General features: G+C 39.4%; 1 protein-coding gene across 11 annotated transcripts in view; it reads right to left on the reverse strand.

Moving 5' to 3' along the window:
• Window positions 1–18581, reverse strand: part of LOC143033834 (uncharacterized) — a 446867-nt gene that overhangs the window by 273275 nt on the left and 155011 nt on the right. For all 11 annotated transcript variants that reach the window (XM_076199375.1, XM_076199378.1, XM_076199376.1 and 8 more), the window contains 3 exons: window positions 9107–9449; window positions 8806–8976; window positions 8501–8641 (listed from right to left, as the gene is read on the reverse strand). In XM_076199375.1, the coding sequence (XP_076055490.1) occupies window positions 8501–8641; window positions 8806–8976; window positions 9107–9449 (655 nt within the window). The remainder of the gene's footprint in view (window positions 1–8500; window positions 8642–8805; window positions 8977–9106; window positions 9450–18581) is intronic.

The following is an 18581-nucleotide window of genomic DNA, read 5'->3' on the forward strand; positions in this document are numbered from 1 at the left end:
CCACAACCACCAAATACCAGCCTCTGCAAACATATTCATAATCATATCACTCACTGCTCCATTAACACACTGCTGCATGCCAGACCCCCTGATATCTACCCTTCTGAATCCTCTCTCCCACGAAAGGACAGAGTCCACCTGGCCAGACTGCAGTGCGGCCACCACCCAGCACTTCTAAGCTACCAGAAAAGGCTGGATGACCACATTGTGAACAGCTGCCCAGGATGTAACACTTCACCCCATACCATACAACACATAATGGAAGACTGCATTATACACAATCATGCACGCAAACAACACAACATACATTCTATAAAGGATTTGTGGGAAAACCCAGTTTCGGCTGTGGCATTCCTTGGGGAGACGGGACTGCTTGGACAGACAGTCTAGGGAACGACAACAACAACAACAACAACAACCCAGGTGCCCCACCTGCTCTCACCTCATTTTTCCTTATTTCTCCACCATTTTCGTCATTCATCACTGTCATTTTCTTAGTGCTTCCAACTGCAACTACCTTCCCTCACTATCCTCCTTCACATTTAGCATACCTACATACATACATGCCTTTACTTTTTCGTTTAGGAATGTCCCCTGTGGGGCTACAAGGAGAAGGATGCCTAGTCCCACTCCCCGTCCCTTTCTTCTCGCCTCTTACAATCCAAGTGGAAATACTTGGAAAGAATGAGTGAAGAAAGACTAGTAAAAGAGGTATAGAAGGCAGATGTGGAGGGAGTGAACATGAGGGGACATCCTAGGATGGGGCTGTTGTTGTTGTTGTCATTCCCTAGACTGTCTGTCCGAGCAGTCCCGTCTCCCCAAGGAATGCTACAGCCGAAACTTGGTTTTCCCACAAATCCTTTATAGAGTGTATGTTGTGTTGTTTGCATGCATGATTGTGTATAATGCAGTCTTCCATTATGTGTTGTATGGTATGGGGTGAAGTGTTACATCCTGGGCAGCTGTTCACAATGCGGTCATCCAGCCTTTTCAGGTAGCTTAGAAGTGCTGGGTGGTGGCCGCATCGCAGTCAGGCTAGGTGGACTCTGTCCTTTCGTGGGAGAGAGGATTCAGAAGGGTAGATATCAGGGGGTCTGGCATGCAGCAGTGTGTTGTCTTTCAGTGTGTTAATGGAGCGGTGAGTGATATGATTATGAATATATTTCCGGAGGCTGGTATTTGGTGGTTGTGGAGGAAGAGAAGAGAGTATCTGTGTGTGATACAGGACTTTGGGTGTTTTTTAATGTTTCTTGGTGTGTGTGGGTGCTCTGCTATGTAGTTAAGCGGGTGTGATGTGTTTGTAGTGTCTGCAGCAAGTGTTTGTGTGCCTCTCATGTCGAGGTGGTCCTTGACTTTGAGGACTTTTGTCTCATGGTGTAAATGGTCTGTAGGTGTTGTATTTGTGCAGCCTGTAATTGTTTTAAGGATGAGGTGGATGGATGGGGTGAAGGAGGCTTTGGGGAAGAGGGGAATGTTTGTTGAGGAAGGACGGGAGAGGACAGAAGACGGGTGAATGGAGAATGGTTGTATATGGATGATGTTGTGACGCATGAGGTGGAATGGGCGGGGGGATGGGGGAAGAGGTAGTATGTGTGAGCAAAATTTGACGCAGCCCAAAGGGATTTCTCCCCGTCTTCTCCTTTTATGCATGGGGGGACAGAGAGGGGGAGTCGCCGATTTAATGAAGTGGACAAGGTGCAGGGATGACCCGTCATCCAGGAGGTGCTAAGATGAGAGGGAGGGTGGAGGGGTGTGGAGTGTATTCAGGGATCGAATGGGTGGGAATGATTTTATGCCTTTTCCTTTTTGGCTACCTCCCTTGTAAGGAGGAAAAAGCCTTGGTATATGTATGTACATACATATACCAAAGACATTTTTCCCACCTTACACGGGGGGAAGCCAAAGAGAAAAAGGCATAGAAACCACTTCCACCCATTCCATCCCCTGCACCCTCTTCCCTCCCTCTCATCTTGGCACCTCCTGGATGACAGGTCATCCCTGCACCCTGTCCACTTCACTGGGTCAGAAGCAGTGTCGCAAGACACAGCACATCTACAGAAAGGCCTTTTCATTAATTCGGCGACCCTCCCTCTCCGTCCCCTCATGCAGAAAAGGAGAAGGAGGGTAGAAATCCGTTCGGGCTGCGTCAAATTATTTCTCATACATACTTTCTCACCCCCCATCCCCCACCCACTCCCCTTCATGCATCACAGCATCATCCATACACAACCATTCTCCATTCACCCCTCTTCTGTCCTTCCTCAACATTCCTCTTTCACAATGCCCCTTTTACCCCATCCATCCATCTCATTCTAGGACGTCCCCCTCATATTCACTCCTTCCACCTCTACCTTCCACACCTTTTACTAATCATTCTTTCCATGTGTCCAAATCATCCTAATACTCTTTCATCAACCCTATCTCCCAACTCCCTTTCTACCCCTGTTCTCCTCACCTCCTCATTTCTCACTCTATCTAGCCTAGTAACCTCTATCATACTTCTCAGACATTTCATCTCAGACACATTCAAACTCCTTCTCTTCCTCTCTTATATTACATGTTTCTGCCCCGTACAGTGCTGTTGACATAATAACTCCTTCATATAACCTCCTCTTAGCATCCATTCCCAAATGTCTTATTTCTCATTACACTTTTTAATCCACCAAGGCATGTACTCACTTCTCTCGATCTACATTCTCCCTCCACCCCCACTCCTCCCTTTCCTGCCACATTCGCACCAAGTATCTAAAACTATCCACTTCCTCCAGTCTCTCTCCCTTAATGCTCATTTCCAGCCTGCTTCCTCTCCCCTTGTACATCTCATCACCTTACTTTTGCCCACATTTACCTTCAGCTTCCTTCTTTCACACACCTCAAACTGTCACTAACATCCTCAATCCCTCCTCTGATCCTGCTACAAGGGCAGTGTCATCAGCAAACAACAACTGGCTTATTTCCCACTTTTCTCTATTTTCTTTAACCATCTCCAACCTCTGACCCACCACTCTTGCATTTACGTCTTGCACCACCCATCCACGTATAGATTGAACAGCCAGGGCGACATAACACATCCCTGAAGAAGTCCCACCTTTACCTGAAACCATTCACTCTCTCCATTTCTAATCCTAACACCAAGCTCTACCTCTCATAAAAACTCTTGACTGCTCTTAACAGCTTTCCTCCTATCTCATATATCTGTAGTACCTCCCACAGTGCCTTCCTCTACCCTGCCCTAAACCTTTTCTAGATTGAACAGCCAGGGTGACATATCCCTGACGAAGTCCCACCTTTACATCAAACCATTCACTATCTCCATTTCTAATCCTAACACAAGCTCTATTACTCTCATAAAATGCTCTTAACAGCATTCCTCCTATCCCATATATCTGTAGTACCTCCCACAGTGCCTTCCTGTCTACCCTGTCGTAAGCCTTTTCTAGATCCATAAAAGCCCAAAAAACATCCTTACCTTTTCCTATAGCTTTCTCACATATGTCTTACCACAAAAATCTGAACTACACAACCTCTACCTGTCCTAAAACCACAATGTTCCTCACCAATTACTCCCTCTGTTCCTCTCAATCAAGACCCTCCCATAAGCCTTCCCATCTATACTCAACAAATCCCTCTGAAACTTCTACACTCACACTTGTCCTACTTTCCATTGTAGAGCAGAACAATACAAGCACTCCTCCAGTCCTCTGGCACTCAACCCTCTCTTTAAACAAACATTAAATAACCTCACCGGCCAGTCCACCATAAGTGTACCTCCTTTCTTCAGACATTCTGCATGGCATCCATCCAACCCAGGTGCCTTACCTACTCTCATCATCTTAACAGCTGCTTTCACTTCATCTTTCACTATTTCTCCTCCATTTTCCTCACTCATTACTCTCATTTTCTTGGTGCTTCCCACTGCAACTACCTTTCCCTCCCTATCCTTCACATTTAGCATACATATACCATACATATACCAAGGCTTTTTCCCCCTTCCAAGGGAGGTTAGCCAAAAAGGGAAAGGCACAAAAACACTCCCACCCATTACATCCCCAAATACACTCCACACCCCTCCCACCCTTCCTCTCATCTGAGCACCTCCTGGATGACGGGTCATCCCTGCACCCTGCCCACCGCCCTGGGTCAGAAGCAGTGTCGCAAGACACAGTACATCCACAGCAAGGCCGCTTCATTTAATCGGCGACCCCCCCCTCCCCGTCCCCCTTTGCATATAAGGAGAGGACGGGGAGAAATCCCTTCGGGCTGCGTCAAAATTTACTCGCACATACTACCCCACCCCCCACCCCCCCGCCCATTTCTCCTCATGCAATCACATCATACATATACAACCATTCTCCACTCACCTCTGTCTTCCGTCCTCTCCCTTCCTTCCTCAACAGACATTCCCCTCTTCCCCAAAGCCCCCTTCACCCCATCCATCCACCTCATCCTAGGACGTCCCCTCATGTTCACTCCCTCCACATCTGCCTTCCATACCTCTTTCACTATTCTTTCTTCACTCATTCTTTCCATGTGTCCAAACCATCCTAATATTCTTTCATCAACCCTATCTCCCAAATCCTTTTTCACCCCTGTTCTCCTCCTCACCTCCTCATTTCTCACTCTATCCAGCCTAGTAACCCCCACCATACTTCTCAGACACCTCATCTCAAACACATTCAAACTCCTCTCTTCTTCTCTTATGTTCCACGTTTCTGCCCCATACAGTGCTGTTCGCACAATCACTCCTTCATACAGTCTCCTCTTCGCATCCATTCCCAAATGTCTATTCCTCATTACACTCTTTAAACCACCAAGGCATTTACTCGCTTCTCTCAATCTACATTCTACCTCCACCTTTTCCTGCTACACTTGCACCCAAGTATCTAAAACTATCCACTTCCTCCAGTCGCTCTCCCTTAATGTTCACTTCCAGTCTACTGCCACTTTCACCCCTTGTACATCTCATCACCTTACTTTTACCCATTTATCTTTAGCTTTCTTCCATCACATACTCTCCCAAACTCTGCCACCAGCTTCCTCAATCCCTCCTCTGACCCTGCCACAAGCGCAGTGTCGTCCGCAAACAACAGCTGGCTCACCTCCCACTTTTCTCCATTTTCTTTAACCATCTCCAATCCCTGACTCACTACCCTAGCATTCACCTCTCGCACCACCCCATCCATGTATAAGTTGAACAGCCAGGGCGACATAACGCATCCTTGACGAAGTCCCACCTTTACTTCAAACCACTCACTCTCTCCATTTCTAATCCTAACACATGCTCTACTACTCTCATAAAAACTCTTGACAGCTCCCAAAAGCTTTCCTCCTATCCCATAAATCTGCATAACCTCCCACAGTGCCTTTCTGTCTACCCTATCATAAGCCTTTTCCAGATCCATAAAAGCCCAAAAAACATCCTTCCCCTTTCCTATAGCTTTCTCACATATCTGTCTTACCACATTTAGCAACTCCCTAAAATACTCTGCCCACCTTCCTCTCACTGCCTTCTCTTCCATTATCATCTCTCCATCTGCACCCTCTACCTTTTCTTCTCTACTTGATTCGCCTCCTCTTCCTCTTTTAATTTCTTTCCAAAACATCTTTTTATTACTTTCAAAATTTTCTGTCACACTCTTACCCCATTTCACATCTCCTCTTCTCTGTGCTTCCTTTATCTTATGCTTAACTTCCCTTTTCTTTACTTTGTACCTCTCATATGATTCCCTCGTCCTAATTTGTAGTCAATCTATGAAAGCCTACTTCTCTTCTACACCCTTCTTTGCTTCCTCATCCCACCACTCACTACCCTTCCTTCTATTTCCTCCCACCCTCCTTGTTCCACACACCATCTTTGCACGCCTTATGACTCCCTAATTGAACCATCCCCATTCCTCCTCCACTCCTAGTTCTAATCTATCCTTTACTCTCTCCCACTCCTCTCTCAACTTCTTCTTATACTCATTTTCCTTTTTTTCCTCATTTAAGCTGTTCAATCTAAGTACCTCCCTACCTTCTGCCCTTTTACTCTTTCTCCACCTATTCTCCACTCTCAATTTACCTTCCATCAGTTAATGATCTGATATTCCCCCACTCTCTCCCCTTAGAACATGTACATCCTTAACTCTTCCTACCATACTCCTGGTCACCACTATATAGTCCATTAATGCTCTATCTGCCACCCTTCCATCCACCACCCTCTCCCATGTGTACTTAGGCTTGACTTTCTTCCTAAACACTGTATTTACTATCATCAACTCACAAGACACATCTCCACCATCAATTATCCATGACTTTTACTTGGAACTCCATACTTCCCAATCATTCTGTCTATTGGTTCGTTTTGTACCCTAGCATTAACCCCTTCCATACGGTGCCGCCTACGTAGGCGTCATGAGGAGCAAGTGGATTTGCGATGCTGCCATATCGGCGTCTTGATTATATTTATTGTAGTCGCCCCTGTGTTTTTACATTCTCCCAAATATGCCCTGAATCCCATTCTCTGTGGTTTTCAAAATTTGCGGGTGAAAGAGAGAACGATCGATATAAGCGGTGACTATATTTTATGATGAGAGTATTATTACAACACGTCGTACGGCTGGCATTGGCTGCTGCCCGCAAGATTTAAGTCCGGAGTGAAGTGGTTAAGGTCACCTAATACAACTATATTAAAATTTCTCCCAAATCCCTCTAGGCACTCATATAAATCTAACCAAAAAGCCTCCCTTTCCTCTACGCTCTTCTCACTACCAGGCCCATACGCACTTACAAAAACCCACATCTCCCTTCCCAGATTCACCTACATCCACATCAACCTTGATGAAACCTCCTTCCACTCCACTACATACTTACCTATCTCTTCACTTACTAATATAGCCACCCCTTCTCTCCCGCATCCCCTCTTCATTCCTGAGAACCTCCCAACTACACTCCCAAACTCACACTCGCCCCTCCCTTTCATTTTAATTTCACTCAAAACCAGCACATCCATCTTCTCACAAACTGCCTATCTCTTCCCGTTTACTCTCATCTGTACCACATCCACACACATTAACCTCTTCAGTACGGGCCAAAATCTCGCAGGCAGCATTATCTGCCAGACGTACGATGTGACGTAATAATACTCACATCATAACATAGAGTCACCGCTTATATCGATCGTTCTCTCTTTCACCAGTGAATTTTGATAACCATAGAAAATGTGATGAAGACAGTTTAGAGAGTATGTCATTACGCAGGGGCAACTACAATAAATATAATCAAGACGCCGATATGGCAGCCTCGCATATGCACTTGCTCCTCATGCCGCCTACGTATGCGGCACCGTATGGAAGGGGTTAAAAGACCCAAACCTTAGGGTACTGGTTGGAAAACTCCCAGACCCTCTTATGCCTTTACTTTTTTTTTTTTTTAGGAATGTCCCCTTTGGGGCTACAGGTAGTAGGACTCCTAACCCCATCCCCTATCCCGTTTTTTTGTTGTTGGTGGTAGCATTCTTTTCCCCCACCACAGGGTAGGCAAAAACAGGAAATGAAAATTCAGAGAAATGGTACAGGACAGTAACAAAGGGTTGGGGGACAGCATAATGGAGGGAGGGGGAGTCATAGTATAAAAGTGTCATTTCTCTATGAACAGAGTTTACCTCTATCACAGACAAAATGATGTGTGGCTCTGGTCCATAGGGGTGCCCCATATAGACCCTGAAGTATCAACTGCACACTACTTTGCCACAATAACATGCAGCCAACACCCCAACTTCCTAAAATATTCTGCCCATCTTTCTCTTATTGCTGTCTCTTCTATTATTTCTCAATCTGCATTTTTTTTTTACCTTTTCTTAACTACATTTGCTTTCTCGTCCCCTCTTAATTTCCTCCCAAAACATGTCGTTATTACTTTAAAAAATTTCTGTCTATACTCTTCCCCATTTCACAGTTGTTCTCCTTTTTGTTTCCTTTACCTTATGCTTTACTTCTCTTTTCTTTGTACCTCTCATATGATTCTCATCCTGTTTTACAACCAATCTGTGAATGCTCATTCCTTTTCTTTTACAACCTTCTTTGTTTCCTCATCCCACCAATCACTACCCTTCCTTCTATTTCCTCCTGTTCCACACAACATCTTTGCACACCTTGAGACACCATCCTTGAAACATCCCCATTCCTCCTCCACTCCTAGTTCTACTCTATCCTTTACTCTCTCCCACTCTTCTCTCACCTTCATGTACTACTCCTTTTTTCTCATTTAAGCAGTCTGTCTTACACCTTACCATCTGTCTTACATAGAAGAAAAGGACACTGGGATATCCACACAGTGAATCAAATGGTAAAACTTGGAACAGGAAAACCGATTCTGATTGACAGTGAAAAATTAAGAACTGAGATATGGTGAGGTGGTTCTTGAGGTAAAAGGTAAAAGGAATAATGTTAAAATTTTTATGAATTAAGTATAAAACCATGGATAAAGAACTTCATTAAATAATACAAATATAAACACTTACCTTTTTTAGGCGTTTTCTTGGCAGTAGCTGTTGCTCCTAATTGTCCTGTGACATCCTGCAATCGCTTTTCTAATTCTTGTTTCTTTTCTGCCATAGATTCCTCCTTTGATTTACTAGGAGCAGCTTTCTTATCTTGGCGGGCTACAGAGGAGAGGAAAAAAATAAAAATATGTAAATAAAAAATAAAAAATAAAATAAATGAATAAAAAATAAAATTAATAAAAACAGGATACATGTTTGGTGAAAGAAAATATTGAACATAAAGATATGCACTTTACACATTACCTCTCACAGATAATACTTACAGTAAGGCTTTCTTGGTTTCTTCCTTAGACAAGATGCAACATAGGCTTCCAACTCTCTCAAAGTAGATGGCTTTAGGGTTTCAAAATCTATTTCTATTTCATCAGGATTTGAGTCACGTAAAGATGGTTCTCTTGTCTGTATAATGTGAACTACTCTACCTAATTTATCTCCTATGGCAAGAGAAAAAGAGAAAGAAAAAATTGAGAATTCATACAGTTGCAGATACATACTTCTGAAATACAATGTATAGTACAAATAAAATCACAATACTTTCAATACAACCTGGTAATCTATGAATACCTGGTAATTTATTAATATCAAGACTGAGTTGCCGTTTTTCATCATAAGACATGGGTTTGGCATTATCTTCATCCTCAGAATCAAACACCATTCCCGGCATACCACCTGCAGTTTTCTTTTTAGATTTTGAATTTGACTTTTGTCTCTTTTGTTTATTATTACTAGTCTTGTTCTTTTTCGGCTTTGGTAAGGCTGGAGTCTGATTAATGGGAGGGACTGGAGTTGGTAAAGCAGCAGCAGCGACTATTCCATCTTGTAAAATTTTTTCCCTATCTTTATCTTTTTTCTTCTTTGTCTTTTTCTTCTTTTCTTTTCCTCGTCTAACTGATTCTTCCACCAATTGCTGAAATAAATTAAGTCATGAACCCAATTGGAAATTTCATAGAAAAATATGGGTTTAAAGTATACTCTAAAAATAATAACTTACCAAGATGTGTGTGTGCACATGTGTGTATATGTACATACTATTCAAAATCTTTAAAAAAAAAAAAAAAAAAAAAAAAAAAAAAAGATACAAAGTGGGTCACCACGAGCATAGCTCCCTTCCCATATAATACAACTAGGTAAATACACATACAAGATTACCATACAAGAAAAACTTGACGACAGTAAGCACTTTTGTGTACTGCGTTTTCAGATAGTCTCATGTAATACACAAAACTGCTTATTTTTCAAGTTAACCTTGTCTGCTCTGGTAATTTTGTACACTTTTGACTTGCAGTAATGTGAAAGCCTTGCACATTATATATATATACACACACACACATGCCAGAACTATACATAATTTCAAGAATAAACTGAATGTGGAGAGATACAAAACGGGTCACTACGAGCATAGCTCCCATCCAGTAAAATACAACTAGGTAAACTAGGTAAATACATGTATGTATATATTATCCTAAACACCAGTGTAAGGAAATAAATTTTTTTTAATCCGAGCATTTCGTGATATAATCACATCTTCAAGGATTGCAAGAGAATAAATATGTACAGAGTAAGTTGTGGTATATATACAGATCAAGTTTGACACATTGATAATTGATCACTAAAGCTAATGACATTTGCCACATTCAATTTCCCATGTGTCAAACTTGATCTGTATACATACCACAACTTAATCTGGAAGATGTGATTATATCATGAAAGTGCTCGGATTAAAAATAAATAAATAAATAAAATAAATAAATAGTTTCATTGTAGTGTTTAGCATAATTTGTGTATTCACATATGCTTTGTGAAACTTGTGCATATGTACATATATTATATATATATTTACACATACACAAATAAAACCAAGCTCATTATTTGTACAAAAGCCCTCCAAAACTACATACAAAATAACCTCCTCTACTATAGTTCTTTAAACATTCCTAAGTATGAGACAAATGACAAATATCTGCTAATGGTGGTTCTGCAAGATGGGCTGAAGTTAGAATTATCATCCTGTTGCCCATTTTCAAATGCTGTCACACCCTTTACCTCTAAATTGAAGTACAACCCCAAGGGCCTGACATTGGGACTCTGTGTGAGAACTAGAAACCAGAAAATGTTCAATTTCTCAGTCAGTGAGAGAAAGTCCCACACTAATACAACACAGACAATAGTTCAAAATTTCATCCCAAAGATATCTATGGGGGTACCTGTGGACCTGTGCACAACTATGTCCAGGTCAGCAATGCTGAATACACCTGGCCAGAAACAAACAGGTCCAGATGCAATCATCATACAGATGACCTTATCTTATAATGCCCCACATTAGCCAAACCCAGACAAAATATTTCTTCCTTGAGTGACTCTGGGCCAATAATTACCTGGGAGCTGTGGGTTTCCTGCAAGAGACAAATGGGGCAACAGATCAATTGACCAATTTAACTCTTAGTATACATCATAATTATGAACAGAGCACTAGCAAATTCAACTACCTTAATTTGTAACTAAATGAAAGGTACGGTGGAAAGAACCTAAAGGAAAATAATAGCAGCCTGGCTAGTTACCAAAATATAAATTAATAAAATGAGTGGTAAATTCTTCTTCAGATCTCTACTATAGCTATCCTTTTTGAGTTTCTTTTCATATCTTGTTTTTCTCTTATCCCACTTTAATAAATTGTCTCTGTCAAGAACTTCCATCTCCTTCATAATTCTGTAAATGGACAGTAGATCTCTTCATTCTTCCAGGGTTGGTATCTCCAGTTTGGACAATCTTTGTTCATATGTCAATTTAGAGAATGCCGGTGCCATCTTTGTCATTGCTCATTGAATTCTTTCTAATTTCTTTATATTCATTTTAGTACAGGGTGTCCATAGTGTTGCACCATACTCCAATCTTGGTCTTATCAGTGTAACTAATATTTTCTTTACCATTTCTTCATCCATGTAGTCAAAGGCCACTTCCATTGGTCTTGATAAATTGAAGGTTTCTCTATTTTGTTCATATGTTTGTCTGGTGACACGTCTTTGCTGATAATTACTCCTAGGTCCCTTTCTGAGCCAACTTTTTTTTTTAAATTTCCTTTGTACCAATATTATATTGCCCTGATATTCTATTTTTACTTTTTCCAAACTCCATTATACTACATTTCTTGATGCTCAAGTTCACTTCCCACTTTTGACTCCATTCCCAGTCTTCCTCTGTACTTACTTTCTTTAGTTGTTTTGCATCATCTGCAAAGAAATTCATATAATACTCCACACCTTCATCCATGTGTATTTACCTAGTTGTATTTTATGGAAAAGAGCCATGCTTGTAGTGCCTGCATTTGTATCTTTCAGCATCCAGTTTGATCTTAGATTCTTGTATATTTTTTGCACTTATGGTTTTCTCGTTCATTTTGTTCCAGGTGTCCATCACTCTGTGTGAGAAGCTCTTTTTTTTTTTTTTTTTATATCTCTTCTGTAACTATCCTTTTTAAGTTTCTTTTTGTGTCCTCTAGTTTTTCTTCTATCCCACTTTACTAAGTCATCTTTATCAAGAACTTCCCCTCCTTTCATAATTCTGTAGATGGTTAGTAGGTCTCTCCTTTCTCTTCTTTGTTCCAGGGTTGGTATTTACAGTTTGGACAATTTTTGTTTGTATGTCAATTTGCAGTGTTGGTGCCATCTTTGTCATTGCTCTTTGAATTCTTTCTAATTTCTTTATGCTCTTTTAGTACTAAGTGTCCATAGTGTTGCAACGTACTCCAATTTTGGTCTAATGAATGTAACTAATATTTTCTTTAACCACTTCCATACGGTGACGCTTACATAGGCATCATGAGGAGCAAGTGGGTACGTGATGATGCCGACGTCGGCGTCTTGATTATATTTATTGTAGTCATACCTATGTACCCTCCATTCTCTCTAAACTGGCTTCATCATATTTTCTATGGTTATCAAAATTCATGGGTGAAAGAGAACAAACGATTGAGCACTGATTTTATTTCTTATAATGCGATTATTATGACGCAACATCGTACGTCAGGCAGCTAATGCTGCCAGACGTGCGATGTCCCCGGAATGAAGAGGTTAACATTTCTTCATCTATGTAGTCAAAGCCCACTTTCATCGATCTTAATAAATTAAAAAGTTCTCAGACTAATTTTTTTTTTATGTTTGTCTGGTGCCATGTCATTGGTGATAGTTATTCTTAGGTCCCTTTCCGAGTTGACTTTTTAAATTTCCTCTGTACCAATTTTGTATTATTCTGATATTCTGTTTTTGCTTTTTCCAAATTCCATTATACATTTCTTGATGTTGAAATTCACTTCACTCTTCTGACTCCAATTCCAGATTTTGTCCAGGTCTTATTGTAATGATTTGCAATCTTCCTCTGTATTTGCTCTCTTTAGTAGTTTTGCACCATTTGCAAAGTTCATATAACATTCCACACATTTATCCATGTCATTTATATATATATGGCAAACAATATCAGAGCCAATACAGAGCCTTGTCTCTGTGTACCACCCTCATTTTTCTCCTGTTCAATCCATTCCAATAACTTTCCTTGAATTCCACCTATTGTTTCAATTTTTCTTAGTAGCTTTTGTGTGTGTGTGTGTGTGTGTGTGTGTGTGTGTGTGTGTGTGTGTGTGTATTTACCTAGTTGTATTTTATGGGATGAGAGCTATGCTTGTAGTGACCTGTTTTTGTACCTCTCTACATCCAGTTTATTCTTAAAATCATGTATAGTATTGGCATTCACTGTTATTCCGTTCAGTTTGTTCCAGACATCAATTACTCTATGTGGGAAGCTATTCTTTTTCAGGTCTCTTCTGTAGCTGTCTTTCTTTGGTTTCTTTTATGTCCTCTTGTTTCTCTTCTGTCCCACTGCTAATGGTCCACAATTCGCCTCTATCTCTTCTCTGTTCCAGTGATGACAGATGTAATTTTTCCAATCTTTGTTCGTATGTCAGGTTTGTCAGTGTAGGCGCCATCTTTGTTGCTGCTCTTTGTATTCTTTCTAACTTTATGTTCTTCTTTGTGCTAGGTGCCCATAGTGTTGCAGCATACTCTAGTTTAGGTCTTATCAGTGTAACAACTATTTTCTTAACCATCTCCTCATCTATGTAGTTGAAGGCCACTTTCATTGACCTCAATAAATCATAAGTCTCTCCAAATAATTTATTGACATGTTATCAGGTGTCAAGTCACTTGAGATGATTACTCCCAGGTCCCCTTTTGAATCGACTTTTTTGACTTCTTTGTTTCCAATTTTATACTGCCCCGATACTCTATTTTTACTTTTCCCAGATTCCATTATGCTACATTCTTTAATGTTGAAGTTCATCTCACTTTTCCAACTCCATCCCCATATTTTGTCTAGGTCTTCTTGTAGCGATCTTCTTCTGTTCTTACTCTCTTGAGTAATTTGGCATCATCAGCAAAGAAGTTCATATAACAGTTTACTCCCTCATCCATATCATTTATATATATGGCAAACATTAAAGGAGCCAATGCAGAGCCTTGTGGGATGCCACTTTTCACATCTTCCCAGTTCGAATTTTTGTCTCTTAGTACCACTCTCATTTTTCTCCCAGTTAAGAAATCATTCATCCATTCCAGCAGTTTACCTTGTATTCCTATTATTTCAAATTTTCTTATTAATTTTTTGTGGTACTTTGTTGAATGCACTCTGCAAATCCAAGAAGACGCAATCTGCCCAGCCATCTCTTTCTTGTATTATTTCAATTAATCTCGAGTAAACGAAGATTAGGTTTGTGGTGCATGATCTTCCACTTCTAAAGCCAAATTGTTTGGGTTTTATTATCTTATTTTCTTCCAAGTGTTTGGTCCATTTGTTTCTGACAACCTTGTCGCATATTTTTGCTACAGTGCTTGTAAGGGATACTGGTCAGAAGTTTGTAGGATCTTCCTTATTTCCTCCTTTATATATTGGTACTATGTTTCCATCTTTCCAATCTTGCGGCACCTTTCCCTCTTTCAGTGAGAAGTCAATTATCTTATATAGTTTATCTGTCAGTTCATCTATACATTCTTTCAGTATCCAATTTGTGATTCCATTTGATCCATGTGATTTCCTGACATCTAGGTTTTTTATCTGGTCTCATTTCTTTTTGTGTTACCTTTATTTCTTTCATCGTGGGTGATCTTTCTTGTTGTCCATCTTCCCAAGATGTGTGTGTGTGTGTGTGTGTGTGTGTGTGTGTGTGTGTGTGTATTTACCTGGTTGTATTTTTTTTAGCACTCTGTTTCCTCATTCAGTTTGTTCCACATATCTATCACTTTGTGTGGGAAGCTATTCTTTTACAGATCTCTTCTATAATTGTCTTTCTTAAATTTCTTATGTTCTCTTTTATTTCTTCCGTCCCATTTTAGTAGGTCATCCCTATGAAGAATTTCCATCCTTTTCATAATTCTGTAAATTAGCAAATCACCTTTCTCTTCTTAGTTCCAGGTTTGGTAAACTTAGTTTATCCAATCTTTGTTCCTATGTCAAACTGCAAAGTGTTGGTGTCATCTTTGCCATTGATCTTTGAATTCTCTCTCTCTCTCTCCCTTCTTTTTTTTTTTACTAGGTGGGTGTATTTACCTAGTTGTATTTAGTGGGAAGAGAGCTATGCTTGTAGTGACCTGCTATTGTATCTTTCTGCATCCAGTTTTTACTTTAAATTCATGTACAGTTTTAGCACTCAATGTTTCCTCATTCAGTTTGTTCAAGATATCTATCACTCTCTGTGGGAAGCTATTCTTTTTCAGATCTCTTCTGTAACTGTCTTAAGTTTCTTCTCATGCCCTCTTGTATTTCTTCTGTGTGCGTGCGTGCGTGTGTTTACCTAGTTGTATTTTGCATCCAGTTCTTTCTTAAAATCATATATGGTTTTAGCACTCACTGTTTTCTCATTCAATTTATTCCATGTATCTATTACTCTGTGTGGAAACCTGTTCTCAAATCTCTTCTGTAACTGTCGTTCTTAAGTTTCCTCTTATGTCCTCTTGTGTTTCTTCTGTCCCATTTAAGTAGATCATCCCTATCAAGGATTTCCATCCCATTCATAACTGTAGATGGTTATCAAATCACCTCTTTCTCTTCTTTGCTCCAGAGTTAGCAAGTTTAGTTTGTCCAATCTGTTCATATGTCAACTTGCTAAGTGTTGGTGTCATCATCGTCAATGCTCTTTCAATTCTTTCTAGTTTCTTTATGTTTTTTATTGTACTGGGTGTCCATAGTGATGCTGCATATTCTAATTTTGGTCTTATCAGTGTAACTAGTATTCTCTTTACCATTTCCTCATCCATGTAGTCAAAGGCCACTTTCATTGATCATTGTAGGTTTCTCGAACTATTTTGTTTACATGTTTGTCTGGTGTCATGTAATTTGAGATAGTTACTCCTAGGCCCCTTTCTGAGTTTACTTTTGTACCAATTTCATATTGTACCAATTTTATATTGACCCAATATTCTAATTGTTTCAAAGTTTTACAAAGTCAGTTTTGTTGTACATTCTCTGTTTCTCATTTCTTCTAACAACAATTTGTTCCTTAAGGTCAAACTCTATTAGTATGTGGTCACTCTTCCCAATTGGTGTCTTATAATTAATTTTGTCCACAATTTCATGCTCAGAAGTGAATTTCAAGTCTAGACTCTCATACCTTCCATGATGTCACATACTTATAAGAACATTACAAGTGCTAGAACAAACTTTTATGGGACTCTTTAATAGTCACTTTCCATTCTGACATTCATTCTTGTTTCTATGTACTGGTCTTCTAGTAATTTCTACCCATTTAATAAAAACTTGCCTGCAAATCCTCCAAGATATTAGTCTTCACATAAGTCTACTGTGAGGTTCTTGTCAAAAGCCTTCTATAAATCCAGATATACACAATTTACCCACCCCTTTCTCCTGCAGCACATCAACCATTTGAATAAAAATTTAAAAGATTTGATACATATAATCCTCCAGGTTTGCTTATACAGTTGAAATGACTTGCTATCACACACAACTGTAAGAAACATGCAAAACTGGTTTACTTAAGAAGATATTAATAGGTGGAACAGGTCACCAACTATTATTATACATCCATCATTTACTATAAGTTTACATTTTCTGACCTTATTCCTCATCATTAACAAAGAAAAACCTTCAATCAGAAGAAAGGGTAACTTAAGACTTGACTATTTTCATCTTTTATATTGTACCAGCAATTAACATAAGATTTTAGACTTTTGCAATCACAAGCCATGATAACATTTAAGGCATTTTACAAAATGAAGTGGAGGAAAAAAGGGGGGGGGGGGCATACAGAATTAATGCACTTCCTGGACCCTGGTGTATAGATTCCTCGTTGCTGAATACCTCTGTGCAATGGTATAAATAATTCTTATAATACTCTTGCACTATGAAGTTTGTATTACCTGATACTTGAATTATAAATGAACCGCTTATATTTTGCATAGTAATCTCGGCTATTGTTTTTATTCAAAATTTTACTTTGCTTTTATTTGTATTTATACTTTTCATTTTGTAAGTATTCATTACATGTAACTATTACATCCTACAGACTCACTACAATGTATAGAAGAAATGACCACAAATGTTGGGATAGATGTACATCTAGCAAACTCAAATTGAGGATATTTACCATATATATGTAGTGTATATATGTATATATATTTAAGTGTATCAACCAATCCATCCACTGCCTCAGGTCTCCCTTCCAGATAACTGGCTACAGCCTCTGGGCAGGCCCAAAGTCATACAGAATATATTGAGCTGTCTGGGATTGTTAGTGTGGGGTACTGTAGAAGGTGTTGTATTCTTTGCAATGGTTGAAGAAAGAGAGAGGGGGGAGTGAGTGAGGGACAAGAGGGAGACAGAGAGAGAGAGAGAGAGAGAGAGAGAGAGAGAGAGAGAGAGAGAGAGAGAGAGAGAGAGAGAGAGAGAGGGGGGGGGGAGAGAATGGGGTGGGGAGAGAACGACTGGAATACGCAGCAGTGGTGTAGTCTCAAAGATATTTGGAAAATAAGGTGAAGAGCCTACTCCAGGATGTAGCAGTAGCCAAAGTTGTGACCCTTGCCATATACACTTGGACTGTTGGTAAGAGAGAAAAATGCAGGATTCAAACCCAGAACTAACAAATATGAGACCAGTGTGCTTCCAATTATGTCACCAGCTCATAGATCCCCTTTCATCCATCAATCCATCTCAATCTCATTGAATTTAAATGGCAAAATATCATTATAATGGCAGTCATAATCAATAAATATCTTGTTTTGGTACCACTGCCTTACTATCACAAATCACATGATAGTTATTAAAACAGAGCAGTAGGTTAAACAAAAACTGCCCCAGTACCACATATACCTTCCCAATATGCAAATTCCTAAGATACGAACCTTTTACACCCCCCCCATAATTTCAGTTGTGAAAATGATGTAGTTTATTTGGTATACCATAAATTTTTGTACTTCTGTTATATGAAAATATGAATCAAGTATTGTATTCACTTTAAGTGAATTCAAACTATGTGGAATGCATTCCTCACATATATGGAGGAAGTAGTGTACACTTTTTTATAACTTTTTTTTTTTAATCTATGTCTTGTTTATTTTACACAAATGACAAATATTCTTTTTATGAAAAATTATCAACTACACTTTTTACAATATTTGTCTTTTAGATGTACCACTGTCTACAAATATGAGCGAAGATTTTAATATGTAGGTTAATGGAAATGTTACTGTAGTTAAAACATTTAGTTAGAATGACTAAAGTCCTAAGCAATTTGATTTGTAATGACTTTCTGCATGACTTTGGACAAAACTGTCACTGCAGCTCTAAACTACTTGTTGTACCCCTCAATGAAAGAGAAGAAACCAATACTAATAATTAAAATTACATAAAAAAAATAAAGATCAGAGCAACGAATTAATATAGTAATTATTCAGGTTGCTTCAAGTGAGCTATCTAGTCTGTAGCCACAGAATTCTACATCAAATCACACTTTTACAAATAATTTTTCAAAAATAAATTACTG

The sequence above is a fragment of the Oratosquilla oratoria genome, chromosome 16 (genome assembly GCF_046742065.1).
Source record: "Oratosquilla oratoria isolate Oo_2021 chromosome 16, ASM4674206v1, whole genome shotgun sequence".
Taxonomy (NCBI): Eukaryota; Metazoa; Arthropoda; class Malacostraca; order Stomatopoda; family Squillidae; genus Oratosquilla; species Oratosquilla oratoria.